This window comes from Chrysemys picta, chromosome 4, assembly GCF_011386835.1.
Source record: "Chrysemys picta bellii isolate R12L10 chromosome 4, ASM1138683v2, whole genome shotgun sequence".
Classification (NCBI taxonomy): Eukaryota; Metazoa; Chordata; order Testudines; family Emydidae; genus Chrysemys; species Chrysemys picta.
Genome location: NC_088794.1, coordinates 137,707,551 through 137,733,695, shown reverse-complemented (window position 1 = coordinate 137,733,695; position 26,145 = coordinate 137,707,551). Strand labels below are relative to the sequence as shown.

At 40.3% G+C, this 26,145-nt stretch overlaps 1 protein-coding gene across 5 annotated transcripts in view; it reads left to right on the top strand.

Moving 5' to 3' along the window:
* The window catches only part of AKT1 (AKT serine/threonine kinase 1), a 126,674-nt gene that overhangs the window by 40,610 nt on the left and 59,919 nt on the right, over positions 1–26,145 (top strand). For 4 of the 5 annotated variants that reach the window (XM_042858220.2, XM_005285804.5, XM_065593729.1 and 1 more), the window contains exons 3-4: positions 11,289–11,417; positions 23,362–23,473. In XM_042858220.2, coding sequence (XP_042714154.1) covers positions 11,289–11,417; positions 23,362–23,473 — 241 coding nt within the window. Of the gene's footprint in view, positions 1–9,404; positions 9,507–11,288; positions 11,418–23,361; positions 23,474–26,145 lie in introns of all 5 variants that reach the window. The other variant, XM_042858219.2, reaches the window with a different exon arrangement.

The window sequence follows — 26,145 nt, the reverse complement described above, 5'->3', positions numbered from 1 at the left end:
GATATAGAATTCCCAATAGGCCCCAAAACAGCAGGGCCAGTAGAGCACAGTACACCAGGAGGCATTACTGTGGCTCACTGTTAGTGAACTTTAAAAGCCTCCACAGTATAGCTCCACAGTGAGCTCTTCTAATAGCCCTTGTGTCTGGCTGTTCAAACACAGCAGACACCGCTTCACCTCCACTCCAGTGGCAACTCCCCCCCCTCCCTCCCTTGCTTTACAGCTATTATGCAGGATGCAGCAAGCAGCTATAACCACTGGAATGTTTTCTTCGCTGAGATCCAGTCTTGTGAGTAAACAACACCAGCTTCCCTTCAGTCAACCAAAAGCACATTCAACTGTCATTCTGCATCTGCTGAGCTGGTAGTTGAATCTTTCTTTGGTGCTGTCGAGGTGGCCAGTGTACAGCTTCATGAATCAGGGGAGCAAAGGGTATGCTCGGTGCCTGAGGATCACTGTTGGCATTTCCACTGTTCAGGAAAGGAAGTCCCTGCTTGCAGCTTTTTGAACAGTCCTGTGTTCTTAAAGATGCTAGTGTAATTCACCTTCCCTGACCAGCCAACACTAATGTCAGTGAACGGTCCCCAGTGATCCCTGCATGCTTGCGTAACCATAGAAAAGTAGCCCTTTCTGTTGCTATACTCTGTGGCAAGATAGTCTGGTGCCAGAGTAGGGATATGTGCGCCATCTGTTGCTCCACCTCAATTCAGGAACCCCATTGCTGCAAATCCATCCACTATGCCCTACACATTGCTGAGAGTCCTCGCCCCGCATAGCAGGAGATGATCAATGGCCCTGCATACTTGCATGACAACGGCCCCATCACTGGATTTTCCAACTCCAAAATGATTTCCCACTGACCAGTAGCAATCCAGCATTGCAGGTTTCCACAGTGTGAGTGCAACTTGCTTCTCCACTCTAAGTGCAGCTCTCATTCTGGCGTCCCCGTGCTGGAGGGCTGGGGCAAGCTCAGCACACAGATCTGGGAATAAGCCACTGCTCATCATCCCAGGCCTGCATTACGATGTGAACCCACCAGTCAGTGCTTGTTTCTCGGGCCCAGAAGCACCACTGTCTGCAGCTGCTCCGTGAATGCCACTAGCAATCTTGAATTGGTTCTCACTATGTCTCACAGCCATCTGTCCTCCAAGAAATCCTCATGTTCTCTGTTGATTCGTTTGTTCTTGCAGCTCTGAAAATATCGGAGGATTGTGTGTCCTGTGTTTGCTATACTTATTGCAGTAGTGCAGAGCTGTGCAGGCTCAGTGCTTCTGTCTGAGATGGAGGACAACGAGGAGAGCCATGCAGGTTCATGGGATTTTTTTAAAAAAGTCATGAAAATTATGGGATATAAATGACATTATGGGGTGGAGCCAGTTGGATGCTGGGAAGTTGATCCATTGCTCCCAGTCACCCCGTGTGACTTGTCTCTGCCCCATCATGCATTGCTAAAACTTCCCAAAAGAGAGTGTGCTGGATGGTAGTGAATTGCACATTGGATTTCCTACTCATGTTGCACCACACCCCGTGAGTTGACACAAGCACTCCTGGTGAGTAGGTGGAGCATAGACTCAAGGAACCAAGTATGCACACGCACAAGCCATATACTAACTGCGATAGCTTTATGTCAAGGTAACTTGTGGCAGCAAAAGTTTGCAGTGTAGGCATGGCATATGTCAATCTTCATGGCTACCCAAGGCCGTTAGACTTTGTGTAGACAAATCCATGGGTGTCCAAAAACGCCAACAAAGTTTGTTTATTTTACTAGTTCTCATTATGCTGTTTGTGGATTATGTCATACCCTTCACAAACATTGGTTATGTTTATACGTATTTGGGGCCGGATTTAGGAAAGTGCTGATCACCCACAAATCCAGCTGAAGTCATGGTGAAGTTGTAGGTGCGCAACTCTTCTGAAAAATCAAGAGGCTTTTCAAATGTCAGTGGAGCTTGTTTGCTTAAGTGCTTTTGAACATCTCTCCCTTAAAGTCTAACTAAAACATTGGAAGAACAAGTATCAGAGGGGTAGCCATGTTAGTCTGGATCTGTAAAAAGCAACAGAGAGTCCTGTGGCACCTTTAAGACTAACAGATGTATTGGAACATAAGCTTTCGTGGGTGAATACCCACTTCGTCGGATGCATCTGATGAAGTGGGTGTTCACCCACGAAAGCTTATGCTCCAATACATCTGTTAGTTTTAAAGGTGCCACAGGACTCTCTGTTGCTTTTTACAGATCCAATGGTTCAAAATACATTTAATTCAATTTGATGTCCCTGGCCTTTGTTCTGTTGTTAAAATACATAAAGGCACTTGTCAAAAACAGTGTAATACACTATGGCACATCTTACTTGCATGTTTTAGTATTTAAAATGCGTAGTTGCTGATCATAATGTGTTATGGAAAAGTTTTAAAATTACATTGCATGGCTTCTAATCGCTTTCTTTTTAGCCCTTTTACTTCCACCATGGTGTAATGGAGACAAAGTTCACTCTGATTGTTTTTACCATACTTTAAGAGCTCAGTGTATCCTTTCTTATAATTTATGTAGCTATCCTTAAAACTGCAGTGTTTAATGAAACTTCATTTGCATCTTTTCTCACTAGAGACAGCTGTAGGTTAGGACTAGCCTGAGTAAGCTGTGCCAAAGGTAGGAGTAAGGAGTTTTGTATGCTGATTAATTCTCTTGGACTCCTTTGGGAATATCTGGCATTGCTTAAATTGATTACTGTAAGCAAGATGGCAACATTTTTGACCTTCTAAACGAAACGCTGCAAAAAAAAAACCCCACAAAAAAACAAACAAAAAAACCCAACCCTGTGTTTCAAATATACTATGAAGTAAAATTGAAATGCAGTGGTACAGAATATTGATATTCTGATCAAGATCAGGGTGTTGCTTGTTGGATGATGCCTAGTTTTGAACTTGGGTGTGCTTAAAACTTTGTATATAAAATGTAAAAATCAGTAACCGTCCATCTTTTATGTGAAAATGATGCCTGAAAAAGTCAGAATCAATGTCTGTTTCTCAGTGTTCTTTATTTTTATGTCTCATAGGTATCCAGTGTGCACACAAGCTAGCTTTATGATTCAGAGCATCTTTTGGTCCCCTAATTAATGTTTGTATTTACACTGTCCATATATTTAAAGACAGACATAGCTTCTAAAGCAATCTCGGTGACCTTGTTTTGCTAGTTCCTCCAAATAATTCCCGTATTGTTTTGTAGCTGTGATATGTGGCCCTGTGAGAGAGATGTGGGTTTTTTTTTTTAATAATCTACAGATGTGTGAAACCAGAACATAAGTTGCTGTTCAGTTGTTTTTAATGGGCTTCTATTTGACTACAGTGTGAAGATTTTTTTTAAGTGCCGCTCTGAACACGAGACCATTTAATCATTCCCCCTTGCCCCTCCTCCAGCTTCCCTCCCCCCCTTCAAATTCCCTGAAGATATGATAATTAAGCAGGTGCCATATATTGTAGCTTTGTGTGACCGTGAGAAACAGTAGTAGTTTTAGGATAATCAGAGCCACACTTGAGGCAGAGGCATTTCTTCTTAACCTGTTGGCAGTAATGTCAATCATTGTCATGCAGGCTGCTGTAGGGCCTTAAATGTAATGTACTACTATCCAGCTGCACGGAAAACGAGTAAGAATAAAGCAGTGAGCAGCTTTGCCTTGCCCTGAATTAGCTTGTTGTGACAGTGGACTGCCATATATGGTCAGTGAAAGGAAAAAGAGCTGGGATAAGCTGTGGAGCGCCAGTCTGGTGCAGACAGTCTGCTGACTCAGGCTTGACCTCCCTATTGGGGAGCACCCTTGACTGCAGTCTGAGCTGGCTCATTGAGATTCAGGGCACAGCCAAAGTGTCCGCAGCTGTATGCTGGAGGCAAAGGCTGAGAACACATCCAGAGTGTGACCCAAAAATAATCAAAGAACTGGCCCCCTTCTGTACTCCTGTGAATAGGCAGACAAACCAGAGGTCCTCGCCTCTTAGTGAGCATATTGGGAAAGACATTAGCATACGTTTTATTTTTTTTCCCAAGCTCCCTAAACCCAAATACTGTTTTGACAGTTTGTTCCGGGGGGAAAAAAGGAGGCATATCAACTATGAGGGAAACAAAATAGAAATTAAAAAAAATTACATCACATTTTGTTAGGCATAACTGACTTCTCTAATTTATAAGCATCAAATGTACATACATGTGATGTGAAACTAATTCCCTGTCTGAAAACTGTTTGCTTCTATTTAAAACCACCACCACCACCACCACCAACACAAGGAGGATTGTCAAACCCTTTTCAACAAAATAATCTGTCTTGGTTTTAATAAAGTTGATTTTAAAGTGAATGGACAGAATTTGCTTGAACAGCAGACACTGCTTGTAAATCCACATCCCATTCTTCAGTCACACCAGTGCACATGAGATGGCATCTTTTAAAAACTTCACATCTTTAAGGAAGCTGGCATTTGTTTTGCTGAACCCTTATTGGGCGGACAGGATGCAGACCACTCTTTGCTTCCATTGAAGTTTTATAAATGAGTCGTTCTGTTCCTTTGACTGGCGAAACATTAGTACTGCATTTGGCATAACTTTCATGTTGCACTCAGATAGTAATGTGTGCAATCAAGGAGTGCATTACAATTTTCTCTGTAATGTTTGGTGTATTCATTTTGTCCATTAATAAAGCTTCTTTTTGATGCTCAGAGCAGAATGCATGATACATTGTGTCCATAGTTTCCTGATAGTCACTCTAGTACATTTAATATAATTGGGGGCTTGTTTTTCCCCCCCAAAGCTTCTAAGCAGGTTCTTGTTAGCTTGGGGCACTAAAAAGTTAACAGTCAAACCTGTAAAAAGCAACAGAGGGTCCTGTGGCACCTTTGAGACTAACAGAAGTATTGGGAGCATAAGCTTTCGTGGGTAAGAACCTCACTTCTTGCATCTGAAGAAGTGAGGTTCTTACCCACGAAAGCTTATGCTCCCAATCCTTCTGTTAGTCTCAAAGGTGCCACAGGACCCTCTGTTGCTTTTTACAGATTCAGACTAACACGGCTACCCCTCTGATACTTAACAGTCAAACCTGTACTTTTTGTAAACTTATTGGATTCTTGCTTTGTCAATCTAATTATATAAAAAAAAATCCTCTGTGTTCATGAGTTGAGCTAAAATATTTTAAGCAAAGACTGCTTAAATACAGTCTGTTATGAATTCGAGGGTGTGGTGTTGGCTTTGAATGAGCTTGATGCAGCAACAAGCATGCAGCAGTTGGTAAATAAAGATGGATTTTCTTTTGTTCTGCTGGTGCTTGCTGCTCATTATTCTCCACTTACCCTGTAAGCTTCCCAGGGAGTGGCAGCTGTTTCTGATGTTAGACACTTTATCAGTGGTAGACAGCTCCAGATTCAGTAAGACACTGTTGTGGGGAGGAGAGGGAAAAAAAATAACCCTGCATTATTGTAAATTCTCTGTAGAGTTAACTTTTCATGAACCAAAAGAGTTTCATGTTTAACTTTTTGAAATATTGAAGTGCAAGTATGCTTTGCGGTACATCTTGTAATGAAAAGTGGTTTTGGCATGAGACAGATTTACATACGTGAATATTAAGGATTTTAATGTGCTATATGTGGGGGGCAGAGACAAGGCAACAAAATGAAATCAGTCCAACAATCTTTGTGTATATTTACAGAAATGTATAGTTTGGGAATTTTTGCAGTTCAAAAATTGCTTTGGATAAACATAATGGTGCATAAAGATTTTACATATTTTTTTCAGCTACCAAGTTGTAGATGAGTTTATTTGAATCCAGCATTTTATATATATGATTTATAAAACATACTTTTGCTTTTCTCTCTTTGCACTGTTAGCATTCTGTTACTGAAAACAAAGGCGACTGCCAAGGCATTACACAAGCAATGAATCACAGAAGAAAAACTGTTTTGCTTTGTAAATTGTTTAGTTTTCTGTGGTGTTTCATTATTATTTTTTATTGTTACCTAATAAAACTGCAGTTTTAATTTTTCTTTTTCACACACACTTTTGCAGTATCCTGCATCTCTTGCACTTTGAATTTTCTAGGTATTGAAACTGTTGGATGTGCAGCAACATGACCAATATAAGCCACTTCAGATATCTTTTTACTTACAATTGTCTTCAAGAAATAAAATCAGGACATAGAAAAGTTTAAAAAAAAAAAAAAGAAAAAGAAAAAAAGAAAAGGCAGCTCACACTTCAAATATGCCAGTGTCCAACATTCCAAACATGAGTGGAAGAAAAGGCTGTTTAATTTTTTTTTTAAATCAAGTTTGTCCAGGCATTTTGACATTGCTGTATCTTGTCTGTTTTAACCAAAATCTTAAGAGTTCTGTTTCAGATATTCAAATATCCTATTGTAATTAGTTTCTATTCTAATAAACAGGCAAAATTACATACCTAGTTTTAAAAAAAAAGCAAAACTTCACCTCATTTCATACTTTTGTATTTATTTTTAAAGTTCCAACTCCTTTACATATAACATCTACTGTTCTATACTTAAGAATGGTTTCTATAGGGAGATGAAAATTTGACATCTGTCACAGGTAAAGTAGGTTTATATTTTTTAGCAGTTGCTATTGCTGATCATAGAAATTTAAACTTGTTTAGCAAGAACAGAAATTTCATAAATGTATTCATGATTTTTATCTACAAATTTGTGTTCCAGAGTTTCTGTAGATGAATGATCAGACTTCCTGATATTTTATTAATCTATAGATTAAGTGTATAATTAAGCTTCTCTAACCACTTTCACATATAACCACGGATAAGTCAATTTCATGCCCATTGGTTACATTTCTGGTTTATCCTGTCACTTCAGAGCCTGTTATGTAATGACACATATGCTATAGTTACTGCAATGTGCTTCATAATGCTGCAGGTCATCGACATCTTGTTTTTGTATTTATTATTATTTACTGATTGGTTGTAATCCTTGGCACTGGTAAAAAACCAAAACAAAAAGACCCAACAATTTATTAAGCTCCTGACATAGACCAAGCATAAAATTTAAGAAAATTTAGAAATTTACTACTAATCTGCAGATTAGAAATGTGAATCAGGAAAGAGAACCAGCTACAGTGATGAATAAGTGAAGGTCCCATTCTAAAGAAGAGTATAGAAGATGGTAACAAAAATCCTAATTCCTCAAGGATTTCTACATGGAGTTTATTGGTGGAATAAAGCTGTAGGGCAAAAATACTGGAGTGATTAAATTTAAATATCAAATAAAATTATAAAATGTAAAATGGGAAAGAGGAGGTAGAATGTTTGTTGCAACAACTCAATGCAGTTTTGTGTGAAATCCTGCTCATATTTCACTTAAAAATTTTTTTTTCCCCTCTAAAATTAAACCTTTCGTCTGAGAACTTTAATGACTATAAAGAGTTTTTGGCAGATTGTCACTCATTTGTAGAAGAGAGAAAGGAAGAGTAAAAATCCCTTGCTGGACCCAGGTGCCACAAGTACTCCTGTTCTTCCTGCTCAGAGTGTGACTCAGGCTGTGGTGGGAAGTACAAGCAGCGGCTACTTCTTGCCTGACCCTTCCACTCCAGCCCCGTCCTGTGCAAGTGGGAGGGGATTGGCTAGAGTTACTGGCTAGGTGCATAGCTGGGAGTGAGCTGCTCCATGAAACAAGTGAAGTAACTTCCTCCCTCCCCAGAGCAATGGGGGACCACAGGGGAGGAACATTGACAGAATTCATTCTCTGGTCCTCTCGTGGGACATAGCTACATGCTACTCCTCACAAAGGGCAGATTGTAACATCACACTCTTACTCTTAATGAATTTGCAGGGTAAAACTATTGTAATTTTGGCTTTAAGTGAGGGTCAGATTTTGACAGGTACTGAAGATACTGAAGTTGGTGGGAGTTGAGGGAATTTGGCACCTCAGCAAGACACTGTAAGATACCAAGTTAAATTAAATCCCTTTAATGATGAACTAGACCCTTTCTCTAGTTCAGGGGTTCTCAAACTGGGGGTCGGGACCCCTCAGGGTGGTGAGGTTATGACCTGGGGGGTTATGGGCTGTTAGCCTCCACCCCAAACCCTGCTTTACCTCCAGCATTTATAATAATGTTAAATATGTTTTAAAAAGTGTTTTTAATTTAGAAGGGGGGTCACACTCAGAGGCTTGCTGTGTGAAAGGGGTCACCACTACAGAAGTTTGAGAACCACTGCTCTACTTCATCATTAAAGGATATATCAAGATTTCTAAGTCTGAAAACTGAGCTACCTTAAAATTGTTAGGGGCTTAGTCCTCCACATTTGAAACTTATTTCCTTGTCTGTTTTTATTTTAAATATACCATGTATTGTTGGGAGGGGGTGAGGGTTATTTCGTAGGGTAAGCTGAAGCATTTACCCTTTGTAAGTGGATATTGGTTATTTTGATGCTCATTACCTGTAGCTGCATTTGCTTTAGTAAATGAAGAATGTTTTCAGTGCTGGAGATGGTGCCAGCCTGACAATCCTAGAGAGCAAGTCACAAAACAGTGGCAGTCCAGACAGGAGCTGGGCGAGCTGCTCCCAGTCTGCCTTGTCCAGTCCTGATGGTGGCGCTTCTCATGTGAGACCCCTGTCTAAAAGATCTCCACTGAGACCGCCAGCTCATTCTGCTCAGAGTTCAGAGTAGGTACATAAACAGCCTGATGGTAATGACTCTTGGACACCACTGACCTGGGCTGGATTTGAACTGATGGCTTAGAAGTAAAAGGCTCCATGGCCTATTACTGATTCCCAAGAATTGCCAGTGTTACGTTAAAGTTCAGATTTTTAAAAAAAAAAGTATATGTAACACCTTGAATGTAAATGTTAAATCACACCACCTGTGGATGAGTTCCTCTGAAATTCCTAAGGTACCTCTGACTATTTCTGAACCTGTTGCAACTGGGGCAAACATACTAGATCAGGGGTCGGCAACCTTTCAGAAGTGGTGAGCTGAGTCTTCATTTATTCACTCTCATTTAAGATTTCGCGTGCCCGTAATACATTTTAATGTTTTTAGAAGGTCTCTTTCTATAAGTCTATAATATATAACTAAACTATTGTTGTATGTAAAGTAAATAAGGTTTTCAAAATGTTTAAGAAGCTTCATTTAAAATTAAATTAAAATGCAGAGCCCCCTAAACCGGTGGCTAGGAACTGGGCAGTGGGAATGCCACTGAAAATCAGCTTGTGTGCCACCTTTAGCACACGTGCCACAGGTTGCATACCCCTCTACTAGATTGTATGCAGGGTCTTTGTTTTTTTCTGTCTGCAATAACACTTGTATCAGTGCTAATAGATGTTCTCAGACAGTTCCGATACACAGAGGAGATCATCCCTTAAGTCTTGGGCAGACCCTCTCCTCCACTTACCCTGATTTTTTTTGCTTTAGAATAAAAGGTGAAAAAAGCCATTGTGGCAACCAGCATCAGCCAGCTGTGTGCGTGTCCCCGAGAAATGGGAGAGAAGGTTGGAGACAGAGCAGAGGGAAGAGGTACCACAGCTGGTGTGAGAAGCAGGGGGAGGCTGCACTACAGAAGGAGAGGTGGGAGAGGGAAAGAGGCAAGGCAGCTGTAGGGGAGTTCCTGGGGCAGAGTACACATCATCATGAAAGAAATCACCTGGGGTGGAAAGCAGAACAGCAGGAGAGGTGTGGTGGGGTGGGGGATGGGAAGAGAGCTGAATAAAGGAGCCTTGGTCAATAACCTGTGGTGCCTTTTTTTGTTGTTGTTTTTGTCTATTATTTAATTTGGGAGCAAACCGTTCAGACAACCAGCAAGGATCACCATATCTTGCTACAGTGAACTATCCTGTGTGGATGTGCACCTGCATGCTTTTTATAATGAAACTGCATGAAATTAGCAAATTGCAAGTGATGAAGAAAGCTTCTTGGAGCAGAGCCCCTGGATTTGTTTAACACCAAGATTGGGGCCTGTAGGCACAATGCAATGCTGAGATTGGGCCCCACTGTGCTAGGTGCTGCAGAAATGTGCTGTCAGTCTAAACAGATAAAGGCAAAAAGTGAGAAGGGAGACAGAGGCAGTGTGAGGGGAGGTGGTATGCCTAGGGTGACCAGGAGCCTGGAAAGTCCGATTGAAAAGGGGACCTGGCAGTGTCCGGTCAGGTCTACTGACCAGACACCTAAAGTCCGGTTACTGCGAGTGGGGTAGGCAGGGAGACTCCAGTCATCACTCCCGCTCCAGCCCCTACTGAGCTGGGGCTGCCTTCTACCTTCATCGGGTAGCTGCAGCTCCCAGCCCTGACTCTGCAGGCAAGTCCCTCCTGACCTGGGTTGGGAGGAGGTGGGAGGGGAAAAGCAGCGAGCGAGGGGGCGGGGGGAGAGGAGGGAGGAAGTGTGGATGGGGCGGGGCCTCAGCAGAAGAGGCAGGAGTCCCAAGGTTACACAGCAGATCAGTAGTAGATCTGGGAATGGAACCCATGTTTTCTGTATCCCAGTCCAGTGCCCTGTCAAGTAGACTGCTCTGCTTCCCTGGTAAATAATTAGAGATATGATCTTTGTAGTCACTGTTACTTCTGTTGCCAGGAGTTTATGTGTGTGGCTGTATTGTTTGTGTGTAACTATACACTCTCTCTGCAAAACATTTATATGACCAGTGGCATGGTATGCTGTAAGAATGTTTTTCTTCAGAAAAGAGAGTGAGCACTTTGAAGTACTATTGGAACTTCTGCATATTAAAAGTTAGGTTTTTACCGTTCACATTGCGATCTCTCCTGTGCTTCATTCTTTTAGATGAGTGAGTGATGTTATGTAACTTAAGTGGAGAATTGCCTTTTTATGCTCTAAAAATTATTGTTGGTTTGATAAAGCAGTTGACTAATTACTAAATTACCCACCATTGTTTAAAATACTTGCGCTGCAAAATGTAAATGAAAAAAATGTCTCCACGTGTCAGTATGAAAAATGACAATGGCAAAAATAATACGTAGGACATCTGCTCTGATTTTTAAATTTTAAATTGCATTTAAGGCAGATGTTGCAGAATTTGAATGAAATAGCTATATTTCCCCCATCTATGCCTATTTACTTTTTATGAAGTCCCATTTTTATGGTTAAATCCACTGTCAATATCTGAATTGATGCCTATATTTTTCCGTTGTTTGCAGCAGAACAAACGATGAATTAAAATGCCTTCTGTATTAAGAGGATGTACAGTATCAATATTTTAAAGAAGTTCTCATTGGAATTCTGGAACATGAGGAGTTAGGATGGAATATATGGAATATTTTACTGTCTTTTCTGCTCTGTTTTTTCCAGGAGAATACATAAAGACATGGAGGCCAAGGTATTTTCTGTTGAAGAACGATGGCACGTTCATTGGCTACAAAGAGCGGCCGCAGGATGTTGACCAACGGGAATCCCCTTTAAATAATTTCTCCGTAGCTCGTAAGCATTTTCACAGGCACTCTCATTCTTGCTGTATGGGTTTTACAGAATTATTGTAAGCATAGCCTTTATACACAATATCTTTCATGTTAAATCAAAATCAGCTCAAGACAAATGTTCTATGAAAACATAAAAAGTTTTCATTTTATGCAATATTAGATTTTGCAGTGTTAATCTGATTTGTAGCTTTGAAGTACAAATGATTAATGCAAAGGTGTGATTGCATTTACTTTATGTAATTCACTGTTATTTTTCAGTCTCTTTTCTATTTGAAATTACTAATTGTTGTTTATAGTTACAATACAAAATACTCTTTTACTATTTTTACCTTTACTCTTCTTATATTTTGTACAGTAGGAAAAATAGCAAACTTTTAAGCCCTGATTCAGCAAGGTACTTAAACATTACTAATCCCGTTCAGTAGTATAAGATTAAGAATGTTGCAGAATCGGGGCTTTCAACCATAAACTACATGTTTGCAGTTTGGATATGGTCCTAAGTGTGTTGAAATCAATGGGAGTCTTTCCATTTACTTCAACGGGCATGGGATCAGGCCCTGAAATTGATGGAACATGTTCAATTTTTTTTTTTTTAATCAAAATTGTGTGTCAGGGCACCAAGAGAATTTCTGGGCTCAGGGAATAATAGAAATTGGTGCTCTTCCTACTGCTGCCACACATAAGAACCCCCAATTATGCCTCTGATACTGCACTCAAGCACCCCAGCAAGGGTGTGGCAGAAGAAACTGAATAGAATTCCCTTCTCCTGGACATCCTTTACCGTGTTCGTAGAAATATAGGGCTGGAAAGGCAGCATGAGAAGTCACCAAGTCCAGCCCTCTGTGCCGTGGCAGGGACAAGTAAACCTAGACTGTCTCTGACAGGTGTTTATCCAACCTGTTCTTAAAAAATCTCCTATGGTAGGGATTCCACAACCTCCCTTAGAAGCCTATTCCAGAGCTTAACTACCCTTGTAGGTAGAAAGTTTTTCCTAATATCTAACCTAAATCTCCCTTACTGCAGATTAAACCCATTACTTTTTGCACATCTTCAGTGGACAAGGAGAACAATTGATCACCATCCTCATTATAAAAGCCCTGAACATATTTGAAGACTGTTATCAGGTTCCCCTACCCCCAGCCTTCTTTTCTGAAACCTAAACACCCAGGATTTTTTAACCTTTCCTCGGGTCAGGTTTGCTAAACCTTTTTATCATTTTTGTTGCTTTCTTCTAGACTCTCTCCGATTTGTCCACATCTTTCCTAAGGTGTGGCCCCCAGAATTGGACACAGCCCTCCAACTGATGCCTCACCAGTGCCAAGTAGAGCTGGACAATTATCTCCTTGGTCTTATATGCAACACTCCTGTTAATATACCCCAGAATTTTGGCCTTTTTTCACAGCTGCATCACATTAGTGTGTCTCATTCAGTTTGTGATGCACCATAATCCCCAGATGTTTCCGCAGTACTGCCATCGATCTTGTTATTCCCCATTTTGTAGTTGTGCATTTGATTTTTCCTTCCTAAGTGAGGTACTTTGCACTTATTCAGTTTCATCCTGTTAAATTCAAACCAATTCTCCACTTTATCAAGATTGTTTTGAATTCTAATCCTGCCCTCCAAAGTGTGTGCAACCCCTCCCAGCGAGGTGTCATCTGCAGATTTTATAAGCATACGCTCAACTCCATTATCCAAGTCATTTAATGAAAATGTTGAATAATACTGGACCCACGACTGACCCCTGTGGAACCCTACTAGAGTCACTCTCCCAGTTTGACAGTGACCCACTGGTAACTACTCTCTGAGGACTGTCTTTCAACTAGGTGTGTACCCACCTTATAGTAATTTCATTTAGACCACATTTCCCTAGTTTCCCTGTCAAAGAAGGAAATTAGGGTGGTTTGGCAGGATTTGTTCTAGACAAAGCCATGCTGGCTATTCCTTATCCTGCTCCTATTCCTGTTATCCTCCAGGCGCTTAACAATTGGTTGTTTACTAATTTGTTTCAGTATCTTTCCCAGTATCAAAGTTAGACTGACTGGTCTATAATTCTCTGAGTCCTCCTTATTGCCCTTTTTAAATATAGGTACTATGTTTGCCCTTCTCCAGTCATCTGGGACCTGACCTGTCCTCCAGGAGTTCTCAAAGATAATAGCTAATGGTTTTGAGATTGCTACAGCTAGTTCCTTAAGTGCCCGATGATGAATTTCATCAGGCCCTGCCGACTTGAATACATCTAACTTATTTAAATATTCTTTAACCTGTTCTTCCCCTGTTTTGGCTTCCGTTCCATCCTATTGTCTGCTATTCGTTCTCAATGTCTATCTTCCTCATGCCGATATGCAGTCCGCCCTTCATTTTACCTCACTCCCCACAGCTTTACAAATGGAATCATGCAGCATTTGTTATAAACAGTGCTCCATTGAGCATCCCTGCCTGGTAGGCTGGGTAGTGACGTTCTGCCTGAGGAGCAGCAGTGGGCATTGAGGAGGGAGCTTGCACATCTAGAAGGAGATAGATGCCTTTTAAAGATTAGGTACAAAAATGAATTTCCAATCAGATTTCCTCTAGGGCCTCCTGAGGCCTATTAAAACACAAGAAGGTCTCGGGAATTATTGCTCTGTGCCATCCATTCGCATGGCAGCCCTGGTACCCGTGTGCCCAACAGGTGTCTGGATACTTACTTTATTATATTTTAAGGTACGATGAGGCTGGGAATAAAAAACGAGCATGTTATCACAAGTTGCATCAGTCCAGAATGACAGGAGAGTGCGTTAGGAGGCCTTTTGTCTTGCTAAACCAGTCCCAGGAGAGATTTTATTGGTATTTTCACCTCAGCAATGACAGAGCCTATAATGCTTCGCTCTTTATGCTGATTTCTCCTTACAGGTCAGCAAAGTAAAGAAAGTAGCAGAAAGCCATTAAATCCTAGGCTTTGTCTACACTGGCAGTTGAACTTTTGTTATTCAGAGGTGGTAAAAAAACACCTCCCCCCCCCCCCCCCCCCAGACAAAAGTTTTGCCAACGAAAAGCACCGGTTTGAACAGCGCTTTGTCAGCAGAAGCTACCGCCATTCACTGGGGGTGGAAGTTTTTTGTCAGTGGGAGAGCTCTCTCCTGCCGACAACCAGCAGCTACACTGCGTGTCTTTTAGCGGCACGGCTGTAATGGCACAGCCGTTCGCTAAAAGGTGCGTAGTGTAGACAAAGCCCTAGACAGTCTTTTCAAGCACTTGGTATGTACCCAGAAAATGTTGACACCTTCAGCACTGGAATGGGTTACCTAAGGACGTGGTGGAATCTCCTTTCTTAGAGGTTTTTAAGGTCAGGCTTGACAAAGCCCTGGCTGGGATGATTTAGTTGGGAATTGGTCCTGCTTTTGAGCAGGGGGTTGGACTAGATGATCTCCTGAGGTTTCTTCCAACCCTGATATTCTAAGTTGCTGCTAACCGTATTTTTATGGTAATTATTTAGGAAGGGTCAGTGCTAAGGTCTGAAAATGGTGAGCGTTGCTTTCTTTCTTCTGCTCTTCTTCCATAACACATTCAGAAGGGGTTAACTTATTCCTTAGTTGAGAGTTCTGAGGATTTTTGGCAGATCAAGCCTGTTGGTCTAGGCATGTATAACAAGTTTGTTGTCATGGTATCAGAGCATCTTACACACAGATACAGGTCCACCATAGGGTGTAGCATCCTGGCCAGATAGGGGAGGTGGAGGAAAGGTGTTCTTAGCAGCTGTTGGTATTTGGGAATACAGTGGCAATGAACAGTCCAAGGGTACGTCTACACCGGGTAGCGATCGATCTATCAGGGATCGATTTATCGCGTGTAGTGTAGACATGATAAATAGATCCCCGATCGCTCTCCCGTCGACTGCTGAACTCCAGCAGTGCGAGAGGTGGAAGCAACGTCGACGGGGGAGCCGCGGCCGTTGATCCAGCACCGCGAGGACGCGAAGTAAGTAATTTTAATGCGATCTAAGATGCGTCGACTTCAGCTATGCTATTCTTGTAGCTGAAGTTGGGTATCTTAGATCGATTCCCCCCCCCCCCCCCATGTAGACCACGCCCAAGAGGATCCCAAAACTGCAAACTATTTTGATGATCAACGGGCAGAGTTCTGTGCTTGAGGCAGTGACTGTAGTTGAACTAGTTGTTGAAACTACCATGAACACATCACAACTGTCCTACTCTCTTTGCTGGCTTCAAATCAAGTTCATGGGCATGGTCCTTGTATTCATAGCGCTCCATGGCCTGGACCCAGGATACCTAAAAGACCATCTAAAGCTCTGGGACAAAGGCTATGGTTGACAACTACGCTTTTTTGGCCCAGTGGAACTCGTATTATTGAGAGTAAAGGTCGTCCGTGTGGGAGACCGAAATCTCACCCCTTTCCGCTCCAAGTACAAAGCACACTTCTTTGATCTTGCTTTCTCTAATACAAACACATAGCAACAGGCATATTTATTTTGTAAAAAAACCCTACCAAAATAAAACACACGTCTGCACACGTCTTCCGGGGAGAGAGTGAGAGAACAAACACGTGACCAGTGTGTAGTCACATTGCTTAATGCACTACAGGAAGGCTTTCAGATACTACAATGATGAGCATGGTATAAACAGCTATATAGACTAGAATATCTCTTCCATCTTGCTCAGATTTATCTTTGTTCAACTACTTGTCATTGAGGCACTGGACTCTGGCACTTCAAATAGAACTGGGAATCACCTGCATACTGTTGGCATTTGAGACCCAGTTATGTTACAGTCTTGTCTCTCTGAGGCTGCTCACACCTCTCTCTCCCCCCAAATCTGATTGTCCACTTTCATTTGTCTTGGATTGGAGTCTGGTAGTCTGTGAAGCATGCTTGTAGTTGGGTAAAGGGACTGCCAAAATGTATAAAGTTAACTCAGGCTTCCTTTGCAAGTATCAGATGAAGAACACGGCCCAAAATACAATTTTCACTTTGTCAGTGGGATACACACAGCTAGCAGTGGCTCAGGGAAGGTTAATAATAGCAAAAGTGGGAACAGGCTTGCCCCAGAGTGTTACATACAAACTTTTCAATTTATTTTCAGTAATTTTACAACTCCAAATGTTTGCTATTTAGTGAAATTCAACAAGGTGGCTATTTCTCTGTCAAAAACTTGTGAAATTGCAGATTTTTCGTGGCAAAACTACTCTTGCTAAAAATTACACTCTGCTGCTGCCGGAAATCTTCATGTTTTCCCTTAGAAAACAGCTCAGTTTTCACTCAAAGTGGTTTAATCTTCAAGAAGAAAAGGTTTTAAATGAAAATAGGGCCATTTTCATATTTGTAATGAAATGCAAAAACTCAAATATTGAGTGTTTCAGCTTTGTTGTGACTAAGTCGCACCTCCTGCTACACATGTGAGAACAACACACTGAAGGAAGGTGGCAGATGGTATTAGAGAAGAGTTTGATTCCCCCCCCCCCCCCGAGGAAGAATAAATAAGACGGTGGGTCCGAAACTAACCACATTTCTGCACAGTAGGTGCAGAAATATAAGTTGCATCTACAGTTTTGCAATTTGCAAGTCCCTCACTACCCTAGGATCAATTCTAGACTCTCATGCTTCAGATGGAATGGGCTTTGATCCCATCACTGTCTATGAAAGCTTGTCTGAAAAGCCGCTTCTGTAAAATCAGTCTTATCTTTATTTAAAAAAGGAAAAAAGAAAAATCCTGCTTTTCCTTTGCCTACTTTACGTTTTGAAATGTCCATTCATCTGTTTGTGTAGTTCAAGGATACGGTTTGGAAATTTTCTCCCATAAAACACTTGTTGGTGATTTCAATTTATTCCATCAAAACTAATCCCGAATCCTTCTGAGTATGCAACCCCAATAGATTTGCAGGATTGGATCTCTGCTTTTATTGGTAATTTATTTTGTTTTTCCTTCACTACCAAGAGAGGTGAGATAAGAGACCTTATAGCAAATAAGTGTTCATGCAGAACTTTTCTGAAATAATGTAAAACATTCCAGAGATCATGCAGGCAAATAACAAATAAATTCTATTGCTATAAACAGCTTAGGTTAGTGGAATTCATATTGATGGTAATCTCTGATTATCACGCACATCTCCATATTAGATTATAACCCTCCTTTAAATTATGCATCTGAAAGAGGTAATGTATAGAAAAAATTAACATGAAAATAGAGACCCTACTACAAGGAACAGATTATTTTTCCTGTCACCAAAATGTGGGTGGACTATATTCAGTATGAGATTTTGTTGCATTGGGTATATGACAACTGCAGTCGTCCGACTAAACTAGTAGTAGTTTTATGGGCAGGACTGTGTATCTGTGGCCAAGAATTATCAGTGTTCTGGACCTTTTGCACAAGATGATCAGATTCCAGTAGATAACTTGACAGTATCAGCAATCTCCAGGTCCAATGAATTTAAATACCTTGCTGACTCTGGGCGTAAGGTGGTATTCAGAACTCTATTCTCACTTGCACCTTGCTATCATATGGTTAGGTCTACCCAGTAGCACAGAAAGAAGGCTTGGTATGAGACATAACATTCCTTATTTGCCTTTTCAAACCATCTCTTCTTCACCAGACTGCTCTTCTTACTGTCTGTCCTTTTCAGTTTTTTCTTTTTCATTAAAAAAAAAAAAATAGTGGGGAGCAAAGGATTCTTCCTTGACATTATTGGTTTAAAACGTGATGTCATTAAATAGGGAGCAGAGTTTGACACCTTCATCACAAATAATCTGGCTTTTAGCTTAAGTGCTAGGGAAGCAAATATTGTGACATTTTAGAAAGTCACTAGGATAATACTAAGTGTCTTTCAAATACAAAATGGTAATTTGCATTTGAATGCCTTGGTGTCTGTTCCTGTTAGAAACAATTTCTCTGTCCTACTTATTTTAAGACCAAACGCCAAGAAAGAATCAAGAGGTTCTTGAGAATAGTTTACATCATTTTTTTTTAAACAGGCTGCAGTTTATAGTACAGACTTTGTTGCAAATGGGGAATAGTGGTATTGGTCCATTTGACAGGACTGACTGATCCTCAGCTGATATTGGAGGTGTGAGGTTTTTTTCCATAGCAGAACATACTATGTATGATTGAGATCACATTTTTATCATTGGGCCAGTAATAACTTTTTATTTATGCAGTGGTATAGGTGTGCATGGTGCTGTACAGACACACAAAAAATGGTAACCTGTCCTGAGTAGTTTGTAAAGTACCATAAATAGCACTGTGTCCGATTTAAAGATTTATTTATTTATTTATTTATTTTTAAAAGAGGTATTTCCTGGGTTCATTGATAAAATAAAGTCCCGGAGACTCAGCTATGTCTGGAGGAAATTGGGTAGTAACTGGATTTATTTTTTTTAAAATCCGTATGGTACAGTACTTTAGTGTAATGCAAGTTAAAAATAAAGATTTCTGCATTTTGTGATATGTGCTGTTATGATTGAGCAGGGTAATTAGACAGCATATTGTTCACCAAACAAAACACTTCTGTGTGACATACTTGAATTATAGTGGTTATTAACTGACAAATCTCTATTATTCATCTTGCTGCATGCTTTAAAGATTGCTGGATCAGCAAGCTTAACAAATATCAATGGACAGTGCTGATTTAGACGAAATGTGTTGATATTTAATTGGTCTCGTTCTCTATTGAAAAGCGTAGCATAGTTTGTTACGCTGAAGTTAAGTAGTTAATTTTTGTTTTTATGGTGACTTACAGAAATATTTACCTTACCTATGAATAGATATTTTCAGCTAGTATCAAGTAGTGTAGCAAGAAGGTCCATGACAAGGACGTTGACTAAATATTTGTAAAAAAATTTTTATTTAATAGTCTTTTAAAAATAATACTGAGCTTCAGGATAAACATAGCAGACAACTCATAATTTTTAATCTCATTAGCTATAGACGATCTTATTATTTGTTTGTATTATACAGTAGTATTTAGAGGCTTCAGCAAAGATCAGTGCTCCATTGTGTTCAAACACATAGTCCCTGCTCAAAGAGAACACAGTCTAACTAGACAAGACAGACTAAAAATAGGAGGGGAAACAGGCAAAGAGAGGTAAAGTGACTTTGTCCAAGGTCACACCACAGGTCAGTTGCAGAGCTGGAGGTAGAACTCAGTCCACAGTCCTATCCACTGGACCACGCTAACTCTTATCATAGTATACAGTGTAAACTACAGTTCCTTAAAAGATGGTGGTAGCTACAGGAACACATGCAGTAGAGGTGGGTGCAGCATAATAAAAGCATAACTGCATCTGTTTGTGGTGGTCCTTTAATGTTCGTTTTTCTAGGGAATGAGGAAGTGCTGTTTATCACACGAAAACCTTTCCATGACTCATTAATAAACTTTCTCTTTTCTTATTGCAGTTCTTTAGTAGGACACAGTATAACCTCAGCATGCTATTAAAGAAAAAATAGATTTTTCTTGTGATTCAAAAATGCAAAATGACTTGTTGAAAAGCTTATAATTTCAGCAGCAAATGAGGCATGAAAGATGTTGCCAGAAATACAGAACCCAAATACACTGGCTGTAAATATTTTATTTTACAGACAATGTGGTAATTAAAGGCTTGAATTTAAAAAGGGGCACTCTAAGTTTTCACAATAATAAAATTTGTCTAACAATGCTAGAGTGTATACTCTTAAGAACAGAATGTATCCAGAATGACAGGACACATTACTAAATTGTATCTTACTAAAGGTGGAACCTGGTAGAAGCTTTAGTAGTAAGTAGAGATGTCGTCTTGACTTTTTTATAGGACCCTTTGTTTACTCTGAAGTTTATTTTAGAACTTTAAGACCAAATAATAGTGAGGCAGTGGTTTCAGAAAGCGCAGAGCAAGAGGCTCGATACTGGAACAAGAACAGCTACATTAAAAAACTCTTCCCTTTTTTTTTTCTTCTTCTTCTTCTTTGGTCCTTTTTGTTTTTATTTGTGTAATAGAGGTTTCCATTAGAAGGAGGAACTCTATTATAATTAGAGTTCTGCTGAATGCAATTCAGAAAACTAGGTACAAAAAATGTCTTAAAATAGCCTGAAAATTGCTACTTAACTGAACTTATTTGAGTTTGTTCAGCTTACAGCAGCCATTCTGCTATTAATGAGGATCAATGTCAGCCCCAAATTTGAAGGATCTTAAAGCTGTCTGTCATAGAACATAAGAACGGCCGTACCGGGTCAGACCAAAGGTCCATCTAGCCCAGTATCCTGTCTACCAACATTGGCCAATGCCAGGTGCCCCAGAGGGAGTGGACCTAACAGGCAATGATCAAATGATCTCTCTCCTGCCATCCAGCTCCATCCTCTGACAAACAGAGGCTAGGGACACCATTCCTTACCCATCCTGGCTAATAGCCATTAATGGACTTAACCACCATGAATTTATCCAGTTCTCTTTTAAACGCTGTTATTTATTTTATAGTCCTAGCCTTTACAACCTCCTCAGGTAAGGCGTTCCACAAGTTGACTGTGCGCTGCGTGAAGAAGAACTTCCTTGTATTTGTTTTAAACCTGCTGCCTATTAATTTCATTTGGTGACCCCTAGTTCTTGTATTATGGGAATAAGTAAATAACTTTTCCTGATCCACTTTCTCCACATCACTCATGATTTTATATACCTCTATCATATCCCCCCTTAGTCTCCTCTTTTCCAAACTGAAGAATCCTAGCCTCTTTAATCTCTCCTCATGTGGGACCCGTTCCAAACCCCTAATCATTTTAGTTGCCCTTTTCTGAACCTTTTCTAGTGCCAGTATATCTTTTTTAGATGAGGAGACCACATCTGTACACAGTATTCGAGATGTGGGCGTACCATCGATTTATATAAGGGCAATAATATATTCTCAGTCTTATTCTCTATCCCCTTTTTAATGATGCCTAACATCCGGTTTGCTTTTTTGACCACCTCTGCACACTGCGTGGACATCTTCAGAAAACTATCCACGATGACTCCAAGATCTTTTTCCTGACTTGTTTTAGCTAAATTAGCCCCCATCATATTGTATGTATAGTTGGGGTTATTTTTTCCAATGTGCATTACTTTCCATTTATCCACATTAAATTTCATTTGCCATTTTGTTGCCCAATCACTTAGTTTTGTGAGATCTTTTTGAAGTTCGTCACAGTCTGCTTTGGTCTTAACTATCTTGAGCAGTTTAGTATCATCTGCAAACTTTGCCACCTCACTGTTTACCTCTTTCTCCAGTTGAATAGGATCGGTCCGAGGACTGACCCTTGGGGAACACCACTAGTTACCCCTCTCCATTCTGAGAATTTACCATTAATTCCTACGCTTTGTTCCCGTTCTTTTAACTAGTTCTCAATCCATGAAAGGACCTTCCCTTTTATCCTGTGACAGCTTAATTTACATAAGAGCCTTTGGTGAGGAACCTTGTCAAAGGCTTTCTGGAAATATAAGTACACTATGTCTACTGGATCCCCCTTGTCCACATGTTTGTTGACCCCTTCAAAGAACTCTAATAGATTAGTAAGACATGATTTCCCTTTACAGAAACCATGTTGACTATTGCTCAACAGTTTGTTTTTCTATGTGTCTGACAATTTTATTAACTATTGTTTCAACTAATTTGCCTGGTACCGACGTTAGACTTACCAGTCTGTAATTGCCGGGATCACCTCTAGAGCCCTTTTTAAATATTGGCGTTACATTAGCTAACTTCCAGTCATTGGGTACAGAAGCCGATTTAAAGGACAGGTTACAAACCTTAGTTAATAGTTCTGCAACTTCACATTTGAGTTCTTTCAGAACTCTCGGGTGAATGCCATCTGGTCCCGGTGACTTGTTACTGTTAAGTTTATCAATTAATTCCAAAACCTCCTCTAGTGACACTTCAATCTGTGACAGTTCCTCAGATTTGTCACCTACAAAGGACGGCTCAGGCTTGGGAGTCTCCCTAACATCCTCAGCCGTGAAGACTGAAGCAAAGAATCCATTTGGTTTCTCCGCAATGACTTTATCGTCTTTAAGTGCTCCTTTTGTATCTCGATCATCAAGGAGCCCCACTAGTTGTTTAGCAGGCTTCCTGCTTCTGATGTACTTAAAAAACATTTCGTTATTACCTTTGGAGGTCCCATGAGGAATGTCCATAAAATACTAAATGTGGCTTGGAAAGAAAGGAAAAAAAGGACCACTTCAATCCTAAGAGAAATAATTTTGTGAAGAAAGTGCTGTGTGTGAATGATGGTATAAGGAGTCCACTTTATGGTTTCTGGATGTTATGAAATGATCCGTACTTCTGTGGAATTGTTAGTTTAGATTGTGTTGCAGTATCTGCAGGGGTGAAAGCTGTCACCAGAGTTAACATGGGTGCCTGCACATCCATTGTCTGAGTGTTTTTTTTAAGCTAAGAAGGTCCTTTTCGGAATGCCCCTCTGTGATCTGCCCTTTATAATAAGGTAATGAGGACTGGAGGTACTTTCCTCCAGAGACTTTTGTTGATCTTTCTGTTAGCCACACGGGTCTTTGTAGAAGAAGCACTGCAAACACACTCTGCTAACTTCTTCAAAGTCCTGTGTGACTGAAGTTGATGAGGGCTTTGCCATTAACCTCAGTGGATAATCAGACCCATAATCAGACCCATTGTGAACTGCCCCTGTCATGTGCTCTGCTCCTGACGATCAGGGGAATGTGGGACCTGAGTTTGGATCTCTTTAGTGGCATTACACTGTACGGCTGGTCGGCTCTGAAGGCTTTCTAAATAGAACTAGATTCAAGCAAAGCTTAAATGACTATCTACTGAGCTATTTATTGGTTTCATCAGCATAGCAAACTGTCTTATGTCTCCTAAAGAAGTACTTAGAGATTTCTGTGGCTGATTAATTGCAACAGTTTGCTAGATAAGAATAAAGACAAATGATTATTTAAACCTGCTTATGTACCATGACTTTTTCTTCCTTGATTGTGGTAGAATGCCAGCTGATGAAGACAGAACGACCTAAACCAAACACATTCATCATTAGATGCCTCCAGTGGACTACAGTAATTGAAAGAACATTTCATGTGGAGACTCCAGAGGAGCGGTATGTTTCATTCATATTTAATACATAAACTACTTGCAAAAGCAGATGTGAATGTTCAGCGCTATTAGTGCAGTTCTTGCAAAAGCTCGGATTTCTCAGGTGACATAGGTCTAGACTCTACTAGGTTTACGTTTTCAAAAGCACAAATGCTAATGGACGTCACAATTTTGGGGTGGTCCAACCTGAGAGGCCTTCGGCTTGATTTTTCAGAGGGTGGGTGCTCAGCATTTTCTGAAAACCAGGCCCCATACTAGTTGTTGATTTCCGGGCTCTCATCACATAAGAAATAAAGGTTCTCCCACCTTGAGATTACTGGGGAGAGGTCAGCACAAAGCAAAACAAAGACCCCAGCAGAGTTGAGCGGTCTCAGCCTACTGACCCTTTTTGAGGACACCTTTTTGAGGAACAAGTTAATTGTATTGCTGCCACCTGCTAATGGGTTATGTAAATAAGATGATAAAAGTGATGACAGAGAAGAACTATGCTGCTGCAGGAGACTTGTATTTCAGCTGTTGAAGGAAACAGGGCTAAAGAATGTATCCTGTACTCTGACTTGTGGAGAATTGATCTCTTACCTCCTGAGAACAGAATCCCAGCGTAGCTATTTACAGCAACTGGCTGTTTAAATATTTAAATTGCAGTTCAGCTGTTGAATTTAGATTATTCTGGTATCATTGTGGGGTATTTAAAATCCCAGTCCTCCCTATGTATGACACAGGCACAATATTTGTCTGTAAGCTCCGCACATTTTTACCTGGTTCTCTTCGCTTATTTTCTACTTAGTCTTTCATTCGTTGATTCGAGTTGCTGTCATATTTGTAGCTTATGATTCTGTTATGATGACATGGGGAGGATGAAAACAAACTAAAGCAAAGAAAAGTAAATTAGGTGTTTTCTTTTATTGCTTTGTAGCAAATGGCCCCCAAAGTGACTGAGACACCTTCATTTCAGGGAGATTGCATTTCAGTCTTATTTTTGTCCCTCCCAACCAATTAGGCTGCATCCAGGGTAGATAAAAATGGGATTTTTTTTTATTTAAATTGGATTTTTTTGATAAAATGCTTTTTGAGGAAAAAAATCTATCTAAAGATAGATACATTATAGCTCAAAGATATCTCATAATGGAATAGGGATTATAAATTCTAATTCTATAGTATTAGACAATATATTCATGTAATGTTTAAGAAAAGTTTTGTAAATGAGTTCCAATGGTTCATGGATTAGGGACCCAATCTTATAGGGTTCCAGGGGCTTCTGTATAGATTATTTAGGTTAATCTTTCTATCTACCCAGTGGGACTCAGTGCTCAGTCTAGAAGATACCATCAGAGATGCTTAGTTTTGCAGTTCTCAAACTGTGGATTTGTGTCTCCAGAGGTAACACGCTTGTTAACAGCAAAAATGTTTTTAAATAAATAAATAAATAATATATAGAGGTGAGAAATAACAGACATCAACTATATTGTCCCTCTGCAAATTTGTGTAGACAGAGTCAATCCCTTACCTCAATCTAAAAGTGCAAAGTTTCCAAAAGTTCAATGAGTAGAAGATTGTTGGGGGCTGAATAGATCTGGATAAGGAGAAGAAGTCTGGAGATAAATGTGAGAAGTGAGGGACATATGCTTGTTTTGTTAAAATATTGTATGTTTGCTGTTGAAGAAAAAAATCCAGAATACTTAACGTTGTTTTAGTTAAATAAAACAATTTAAATGTCTGTCTTCTGATGTTCTCCTCCTAATACAGCATGACAAGAAAATCCTCCAAATATTAATGATTAACCTGTTGAATTGGAGATCGTTCGCCTCCCAATGACTTCATAAATATCTGCTTCAGTTACCTTTGGTAAATGAAATAACCAAACAATCATTCATTTTCTGATGTAGCTGTAAAACTAATCTGAAAAGTTTTCAAAATAAATCAAATAAAATGTATAGTGTGTACCTTCTAAAAATGAAACCTACATCTATTTCTGAGTTGTGAAGAATATGTATTAAGGTTATAACAACCAACAAGAATGCACTTTTATGTAGAAAACCATGATTAAATCGAGTCTTCCTGACTAGTGATTTAAATCAATTTGATTTAAATCAAATCCACCCTGGCTGCATCACCGCCCGGGACTGCTCATACTAGTCATCTCTGCAACATACGTTTGGGAGATAGTCTACACTTGCGTTGGCGTGTATTATACACTCACTGCACGCCCAGCTAGCATGGGTATAAATAGCAGTGTAGACGGCTTAGGTGAATAGAGTAGAGTGCCCTACACACCTGAACCCCAAGGTGTATACTGTATGATGCTCTGCATGCCCGAGCAGTGCTTCCCATCAACACTGCCATTTTTAACAGTGTAGCATCCTGCTGTTGGAGCCTTTTCCTGCTGCAGTGCCTGGGGAAAGGCTCCGTCAGCAGGGATCTGCTGGAACCTTTCCCCACTCCCAGAGCCTTTCGCTGCCTCATGTAACTATACACTGCAGTGAGTGTGGACACAGCCTGCCTTTCACTGTGGCTTCTAGCTACACGTAGCCTACATGCCTCCGCCAGTGTAGACAGGATCTAAGGGTGAAATCCTGGCCCCAGTGAAGTCAATGGCATTTCACCCACAATCAATAAAAGAGAGCTAAAATTAGACTTAAAAGGAGATGTAGCTTGAACATCCTTTTATCCTTTAAA